The following is a 9,781-nucleotide window of genomic DNA, read 5'->3' as shown; positions in this document are numbered from 1 at the left end:
AGTAACTTTACGTAATGCTTTACTCAAAAAATTATCTTCTTTTAACTTATAGTACACATGATAAATTCATCATTTAGCTTTGACATTGGATTGGATAATTGTAGAAAAAACCCAAGTACACTTTTTATAGGTACAACCTATTTACTAGTCGAAAAATTTATCTTATAAAAGCTGACTCACGAACGTCCCTTTCAAACAGTCGCTTCTTGCATTTTATGAACTGATGAAATACAGTTTGCGACAAGACGAGTAGAGTCAGATATTTTGTAGCAATTGGTAAAAAAAAAATTGTCAAAATGTTGTTCAAAGTACTGGTTGCATGTGCACTGGTAACTTTTTTTTATACCTGGGAAGTCAATGCTCACGGCAGACTTAGGGACCCACCAAGTAGATCATCTGCGTGGAGAGAGGACTTTAAAGTTCTGGAGAATTTCAACGATGACGAACTTAACTGTGGTGGAGTTGGGGTAAGTGTTATTCCACGATTTCCATGATTGGTACACAAATTTCATGTAAAGGAAAATCTAATCTTGCCTCAGACAATAGGTACAATTTAGTTTCTAATTAATAGTTGAACGTTTTCTCTCCATTATTTAAGAAGTTTTCAAGTAATTTTTCTAGGATGAACCCTAATTTTTTTTTTTTTTACACTTAGCTAAACTGCCAAAGTATCAATATATTATTCTATACGTGTTGCTTCGCTGTAATTTTAAATTCAGGTATGAGTTACATGCACGTATAATAAATGATTGATTATTCTAGTCTCAGTATGTACAAAATGATGGAAAATGCGGACCATGTGGTGATAATTGGAACAAGACTCAACCAAGAGCCAACGAAAATGGTGGAACTTACGGCCGAGGAGTAATTGTCCGAAAGTAAGTGGTACTTATATAAAGAAATGAAAATCAATTATGAAGATTAATAACTATATACAAGTGCTTTCATAAACAATTTACGCAAAGCCATAGATGACAAATAGTAGTTTTCGTCGGATAAGTGCCATCGCCTCCGGGGCTATTTTGCGGCCCGAGTGTCCTGCAAAGCAGGCCCGAGGGTTCGTAAGGTTGCTCTGGAGGGATGGAGCTCATGTGGCGAATGCTATTTTTCCTACCGAAGGCACACCAGCCTCTCAAAAATGCCCGAGGTAGGAGAAGTACTATTTCCGCCCTCGGGTAGTTTTGGGAGGCTGGTACTTCCTCGGGCAAAAAAGCAGTTTTCCGGTACTCGTTCGAAAAGTCTCCTTTACGAACCTCGTTACGTACCTCGCCTTTGGCTCGGGCCGCAAACCTCTCGGTTCGCAAACAGAGACTTTTCAAACTCGTAGGAAAACTACTATTTGGTACCTGTAGCGTCTCTGAAGGGCAAAATAGCCCTGGGGGGATGGCTCTACTATTATTTAACTAAAAGCCGAATTCAGCCATACCAAATGAAAACAGAATTTTTCTTAAGGCACTTTAATAAACATATTTTTATTATTTCACGGATTCATTATTGTGATTTTTTTACAGCTACACTTCCGGCCAGTCAATTGACATAAAAGTCGAAATAACAACTAATCACTTGGGTTACTTTGAATTTTCCCTCTGTCCTCTGAATTCAAGCAAAGACATCGAGACCGAGGAGTGCTTTGATGCACATCCCATTCATCTAGCTGATGGCAATCTACGTTACCAATTGGGAAAACGTGGCGGTTTCATAAAAATCCAAGCTGTCCTTCCAGAAAATATGAAATGTCCTCACTGCGTCTTAAGGTGGCACTACCGCACTGGAAACAATTGGGGTATTTGCAAGGATCGCACTGGAAGACTTGGCTGTGGTAACCAGGAAATATTCCGCGGATGCGCTGATGTATCAATTATTTAAACTATTTGGAAGTTATATTTAAATGTTTATGTTCATATGTTCTTACACAATAGATTTTTCAAACAGAATAATTTACCTATACTGAATCACTATGTTCATTTTTTCTTTCAAATTTCTAATGATTATTAAACAAAATCTCTATATAAAGTTGTTAAAAAAATCTTTTAAAACTGTAAGCGAGTCAGAAAGTCAACATATAGATAAAAAAATCTGGGGTACTTTTTAAGGTGTTATTATTGTAGATGTGTCTAAATAAATTTACGTTAATAATAATTTTACAGTAAAATTTTGTATGATAAATATGCTAATGAATTAGATATTTTTTTATTCGTCCTTATTTATATTATCACAATCTTGTACTTAACTTTTTTAATTCATTCAAAAATAATACTTATGAATGATTGTTAATAACTGATTATTTTTATTGTATTACATTATGTATCGGATAAAGAAAAAATAATAAAAATAAAAAAACAAAAATCTTTGCGTGAATTAGTTGTACTAATTGATCTCTCGTATAAAAAAAACTTATTGTCACTATTAATTTTCAATAATAACTTGTCACATATACTTGTGAACATGAAGTTTTATTAATTATCTCAAATCTAGACTTATTTGTAAACTGTAATTTATTTGTTTTTTTTTTTTTTGTTTTTTTTTCAATTTGTTGTTCAAAAAAAATAATTACTTAGCAATTGGATGACATTGTTTCCACTGGGATACAGAATAAAAAAAAAAAATAATCGAAATTTGTATTGAATGTATTGTTATTGTTTCAAAATTTTTATTTGTTTTTTTAACTTTTATTTCAAGCAGTATACCATAAGATCGTCATGAATAATTTCTACATGTAAAATTATGAGACCGTGGACTTTTTATTCATATCACCGTATAATTATATAAAATGCCATCACTATCGATTACACAATACATAGACCAATTGAACCTAATAGAACTTCGATGACTTACTGCACTGCTCACCTCTTAGTCGGTGACATTCAATGAGGGGTTGTGAGTTCAAAGTCTGTCAAAAAATATAGAAATTAAAAATTTTTTGTAACCACACATCCAACACATTACATGTAATTAATTTCTTACACTTCTTACTCTTTTTCATTCAACAAATATTTTTTTAACTCATATATACATGTATTATCGATCAGATAACCTTAGTGTCTTGTTATATGATCAGTTAAGGCTTGATCCGAGGGTAACCTATTATCCTTAGCTCATGATATCTGTTCCGGCACCCAAACAGGTCTTTTCTAGAGATTCCAATGAAATTCTATTAACTTCTGAACTGGACTTATTTGGCCCACTCGGACACCTGTTCAGATCTAATTGGATTCCGGAACGAAGTTTTCACTCGATATACGCAAAAATCTAGCAATTGATGTACATGGATCCAAACATAAAACAACAATGAAATTCCACCTGAAAAAATTTCAAGTGAATTGTAGATATTAATGTTCACAACTGCCAAGTTATTTTGTTCAAGTGACCTTGTGGTGCCCTCATTTTGATATTTTTTGATACATAGACGTTTTTACCCAGTGCCTAATTAACACCTAAATTATTTGCTACAAGTTATTTTTTAGTTTATTTCAATAGCAGGAAATATATAAAGTCTTTAAGAAACGATTTATTAATAGATTTCTTAAGTAACACAATGCAAATGATAGTTTAATCTTAACTTTACTCTTGATTTAGCACTTTCAAGAAAACCAAGCGAAAATTAATTAGATCCGACTGCAGGTCCATTTTTCCAAAACCTATTTTAATCTAATTATATATTGTTTAATAAGCTTTTACAATTTGTGAGGGTGTTTTGCAACTATTTTGATTTTGCCACAATGCCTACTAGTACATCTATATTAAAATTTGGAGACAGAAAAAATTGTCGAGTTCCTTCGCTCCAAAGTATTAAATTTAAAAATTAACGCATTCTAGAATTGAGAAGCCGGTTTCAATAACTCGATCTGCGTGAATGAAATTTCTGAACCTTTTTATTTTTAACTAGAAAACTATGCATTTAACAAAGAAACTGTAAATAGAAAAAAAGTTGCGTTTTTCGATTCTGTATAAGCTATTTTTTTTTCAAACGATTACTTAAGTTTTATAATTTGTTTTATGACAGAACTTTTTAAGGCCTCCGAGAGCGGATCAATTGATCACTTGCTACGAAATTGTTTGTTGCAAGTGCCGAATGTTTGCGTAATAATTTACATCCTCACCCTAAAAAACATGTTGGTATTTCTAAAGTACAAGAAAATATCTATTACTATTACTGTATGGATAATGTACCTGAGAAACCTTGTAAAAATAACCCGTTGGATCAGTAAACCGAGAAAAGTAGAAAAACCGAAAATAATGAATCATAGATATCATAAATTAGCTTATTTACTCGATCATTTTCCATTGAACTAATTTTTTTATGAACTTGTATTACTAAAAAATGATTTGTAATATTTATAAAAAGTTCCAACCTAGAAAAATTAAATTCGATGTCACAAATAAAACCATAAATTGCACTTATATATAGAGTTGGATACAGTTAATTTCTCCCTTCGGTATCCATTATTCATGGGATACGCAGGTAACTGGCTTTACTTGAAAAAAATAAAGAATTGAGACTTTTACTTTGGATTCGTCAAAATTGCACCGAGTGATTATTTATAAATAATTAATTATTAATTTATCACATGAATTTCGTGATAATCATTTTAATAAACAACTCTTGAAGTACAGTCAAATTTTGGAAACGTTCAAAAACATGGTTTTCACGACTTGATAACTTTCTGCTCCAGTTGGTACACTCTGGGTGGATACTATTCAAACATGTAAATTAACGCAAAAGGAGTGCACAAGGCCTTTTTTGTCACTAAAAGTAATCAGCATTTTCCACGTATCTAATGTTTAATAATGTTCTTTTAATTTTATCAAGACAAAATTTCAACGTTTTCTAAACGTTGGGCGTTTATGGAATTACGTGATAAAATTATAACACTCAATTTAACAAATTCCCTTACGCAATAGCTTACACAAAATATTTTTTTTTTAATTACAATACCTTGGCTAAGTTGATCAATTGCTTTGACATTGGATTGGATGATTATAGAAAAAACCCAAGTACACTTTTTATAGGTACAACCTATTTACTAGTCGAAAAATTTATCTTATAAAAGCTGACTCGCGAACGTCCCTTTCAAACAGTCGCTTCTTGCATTTTATGAACTGATGAAATACAGTTTGCGACAAGACGAGTAGAGCCAAATATTTTGTAGCAATTGGTAAAAAAAAAATTGTCAAAATGTTGTTCAAAGTACTGGTTGCATGTGCACTTGTAACTTTTTTTTATACCTGGGAAGTCAATGCTCATGGAAGTCTTAGAGACCCACCAAGTAGATCATCTGCGTGGAGAGAGAAACAGTTTATGTTCAAATTTGAACGAAATTATAACGACAACCAACTTTATTGCGGTGGCAAATGGGTAAGTTAATAAACCAAGTATTTTGTAGTTTGCACACATTTTGTTTTGTAAATACAAATATAAGCTTGATTATCTTTACAATTCATATGTAGTTCAGATGTAAAATGTTCTGGATTCATCCAAATGTTCTAATGAATTAATTTGTATGGGCAAATGTACATTTTTTTTCTTGTGAGCTTCAATTAAAAAATTTCGTAGGAAAATTTAACTTTACTTATAAAACATATAAGTTCATGTTCCAATCGTTTGTATGAAATTATTAAAAATTATAGGTACAGAAAAAAAATGATGGAAAATGCGGACCATGTGGTGACAATTGGAACACTACTAAACCAAGAGATAACGAAAACGGTGGAAAATATGGCCGAGGAATAATTGTCCGAAAGTAAGTTGAAATTATTAGGAAACAAAAGTTAATGATAAATATACATAGTAATAATCACCTATTTGAATCATTACTTCAAGCAACACCTCACACGACAAACTGACGAGACTGAGTTACTTTAGCGATTGGATCCCTAGATTGGAGGTTCTGAGCCATTAATACAAAAATAATTACAATCGTATTGGGTGATAATGAAAGAAGTGCTTTTTTTATTAAAATGATTAATCATGTAATCTAAAAAATTTTCAACGTTAAAATCCAAATTTACTTTACTGTTGCAAGACATAACAGTAAGGTCAGGCTTAATTTTTATGAGCTTTATAATAGAGTGAAAATGATACATTGGGAGGAAAAAGAAAAAAATCTCAGGCCTTTGGCGTTCTGTACGAAGCTGAGGGTGACATGAATACAATTGACGGTTTCTTTGTTTCCTCCTAATTCTAAAAAAAATTTTTCTTACCAATTCCTCTATGCTTCCTCTCAGAGAAAGCTTTATAACTGACGAAAAATCACATTTGGCTATGAGGCGATATAAATGTGTTTTATAAAGGTTAAAATCGAAACAAAGTATGACACTGTTTTTTGTAAGTGTGAGTGTATTTTTATACAATCAGTCAGACCTTACAATTAGAATTTTCTAGACTAGTGGTTGTGTGACCTATTTTTTAATTTCTGGATACGTATTACCGCTGAAAAATTCAATTTTTATCGATTTTTTTGTATTTCGATTTTATAAATTAAAAAAAATATTTTTTTTAAGAAATTGTTTTTTTTGCCTTTACTTTTTTTTTTATTGCATATTGCTTGTTATTCATTAATAAATAATCCTTTTTTTTATTTATTTTTATACTTTCCAAAAAACTAATTCTGTCAAAAAAGTGTTTTTTCCTCATTATTTTGGAATATTTTAGATTATACAATCTTAAAATATCTTATGCCATTTTTCTTCATGATGCATGACATTTATTACACCCAATATTTTTTTATTTTCTTACCATGATCCTAGTACCTGATCCAAAAAATACGAATTTCATTCATTCTTGTTTTAAAGATTTTTCGAGATCAGTATCATGTACGAATAATCAAAGAATAGTTTAAATTACGTATGATTATATATTACACTGTCTTCATTCGCTCTTTTTCAGTTATCGTAGTGGTCAGCTGATCGATATCAAAGTACATATAAGTGCCAATCACTTGGGGTACTTCGAATTCTCATTGTGTCCTCTCAAATCACCCAAAGCCATCGAGACCGAAAAGTGCTTCGACGCACATCCCATCTACCTTGCCAACGGCCATCGACGTTACCCACTAAAGTCAGGGGTCTATGGCATCGTCGAAATTCGAGCTGTGCTGCCAAAGAACTTTAAATGTCCTCACTGCGTCTTGAGGTGGCACTACCACACTGGAAACGATTGGGGTATTTGTGAAAACGGCATTGGCAGACTTGGCTGTGGTCCTCAGGAGACATTCCGCGGATGCGCTGATGTATCAATTATTTAAAATATTTGGAAGTTATATTTAAATGTTTATATTCATATGTTCTTACACAATAGATTTTTCAAACACAATAATTTACCTATACTGAATCACTATGTTCATTTTTTCTTTCAAATTTCTAATGATTATTAAACAAAATCTCTATGTAAAGTTGTTAAATCTTTCAAAACTGTAAGCGAGTCAGAAAATCAACATGGATAAACAAATCTGGAGCCTTTATCAAGGTGTTATTGTTGTAGGTATATCTGAATAAATTTTCAATGATTATTATAAAGTAAAATGTTTATATAATAAATATATTAATGAATAAAAGAGTAGATATTATTTGATCCGTCCTCATGGTAATTTTTCAATATTTATTTCAATCAACGACCAATTCTATATAACATTTTATGTATGCGATTGACTGAGATGTATAATTATTTATTTACTCCTTTTCTCATGATATGTGTATTTGTGATGGAATTAAAACCTATAGTTACTTGTTTGGTCAACACCTATAATAACTTATTAATCGAAATTTAAGTATACATCAATGTTCATCAGAAAACTCTACAACTAGTTACAGTATCTTTAAAATTTCACCACCTTTGATTTAACTTAATCGTACGTAACTGCCTATGTAATTATTAATCTAGTTTTATTACGTTACGATTAATTGCTACAATGTTGGAAAAAAAAATCCAACGATCCTTAATTTTCACGTGTTCGATGTTGCTTTCAAAACTTACGTACATTAATTTTCTATGTTAAGTAATGAGAAATGTATGCACTTACCATATAGTATAAGTAAACAATATAAAGTTGGAAAACTAAATTTTTAATACTTTTGGATGAGACTATAAACTCTTTTCATAGTTATGTTACAGCGTAACGGGTTATTACTACAGTTAACTTAAATAACCATCACTTTCATTTTGTTGTTATAACCATGCCTTTAAATACATATTATGAAAACAGATTAACATAACAAACCGTACACTCAAATAAAATTAGTTTAATTAATGTAACCAAAACTTAATTTTTCAGTGGTGATATAGAGATCTAAGAACAAAAAAATAGGCCAAAGTTAATAGAAACTTTTCGTAGAAATTCTTTGAAATTACTGATTACACATACACACACGCTCGCGTGCAAACAGTCTAGAATTTCAAACCATAGTCCTCTTTTTAAAATTTAAACTTCAAAACAATATTTATATTATATAATTTTTTATGCACAAGATATGTTAAACGCACTTCGTGCGATCTGATTTATTATGACTACTTTGTAAATACTTTCACACTTAGTTTTGCTGTTTAACATAGTTTAAATGGCATATTGTCATGTGAATGAATAAGTAATAATTTAAAAATATTTTTTTTTTTTAAATATCCGTGTAACATAATGTAATTAATGTAAGGGATATTTAGAAATTACGTATAATTTTATTTCGTCCCTAACTTTAATCAAATTAAGTTTTTCGTCTAAATATATTATTTGGAAATTAAATGAATAAAGTAGAGTTACTCTTGATTATGTCTACATAATGAATTTATTTCATTTTAATTTTTTCTGCAATTGATACTCGAAAAATTCCGCCAAGCTACACTCAACTGGTTTTTAACCAATTACACAACGAACAAAAATGCTTCAGTCACGTGACAGTCGTCTTTTATACAGGATTACAAAGTTTCCGATTTTAGAAACTTAAACGATTTGAAGAATCAAGTAGAGGAAATTATCATTTTGTAAGTATATTATAACAAACTGCTACAGTATTAACGCAAAACATACATAAGTACATTTATTCGAGGCTTTAAAACGTATTAGTTTTTTCATTGTAGTCAAAAGGACTGTTTGTGCATAAATGTTTTGCGATTATTTATTCTAGTTGCTATCTAAGATAATATAATGAATAATTAAGAGATGATTGTGATTAAAACTAACTGATAAAAACATTAAATACAATAATTGCCATGTGCAATTGCATGGGAGCACTACAAAGTTTGAAATGTAGCATTTTAGTTTGAAACAAGCGTCTTTGGTGTTAATGAGTTAACGTTGACCAGCTAAAAATATATAAAACAATTTTTGATGGTGCAACTGAAAAATATTTTCTGTACATCGAATTTTATTCCCTTATTTAATGTTACTCTTCTACCGTTTACTCTGAAATTATTACGGCTTTTCATCTTTCAAATTGGGTCGTATCGATATTCTAAGCAATAATTTATTCTTATATGTTTTGAATATAGATTATACGTAGAGCCAGTTTGAATAAGTAACTGTAAAATGTAAATGGCAATCCATATTTCAACAAGGGTGGAAATAATATACACTTTTGTTATCTGAAACCTTAAGATATTTACGAGAGGACAATTCTGTAAAGTAATGTTATCATGTAATTATTACCAACTGTCAAATAGTGGACCATTAATCATATGTTAAATTTTGTCATGAAAAACACTATTGTGTTAAATCATCTACAAAATTTTCTATGAATTGTACACTTTGCCATTAAGGTGTTTTGTTCCATTGACCTCGTGGAGAACTGACGC

General features: G+C 30.6%; 2 protein-coding genes across 2 annotated transcripts; both read left to right on the top strand.

Annotated features, from left to right (window-relative positions):
* The first annotated feature begins 296 nt into the window (after positions 1-296).
* Positions 297-1,866, top strand: LOC106644012 (uncharacterized). The gene is made up of 3 exons (XM_014359354.2): positions 297-467; positions 763-878; positions 1,512-1,866. Exons 1-3 carry the CDS (start codon positions 297-299, stop codon positions 1,864-1,866), a joined length of 642 nt encoding a protein of 213 aa, XP_014214840.2.
* Positions 1,867-5,176: 3,310 nt separating this feature from the next.
* LOC106644011 (uncharacterized) lies at positions 5,177-7,244 on the top strand. Its single transcript, XM_089591612.1, has 3 exons — positions 5,177-5,356; positions 5,629-5,741; positions 6,887-7,244. Exons 1-3 carry the CDS (start codon positions 5,177-5,179, stop codon positions 7,242-7,244), a joined length of 651 nt encoding a protein of 216 aa, XP_089447738.1.
* The last annotated feature ends 2,537 nt before the right edge of the window (positions 7,245-9,781 follow it).

This window comes from Copidosoma floridanum, unplaced genomic scaffold (assembly GCF_036245765.1).
Source record: "Copidosoma floridanum isolate Cflo_tuat_1 unplaced genomic scaffold, Cflo_Japanese_pri ptg000013l, whole genome shotgun sequence".
In the NCBI taxonomy this organism is placed as follows: domain Eukaryota; kingdom Metazoa; phylum Arthropoda; class Insecta; order Hymenoptera; family Encyrtidae; genus Copidosoma; species Copidosoma floridanum.
This window is presented reverse-complemented; position numbering and strand designations above follow the sequence as displayed.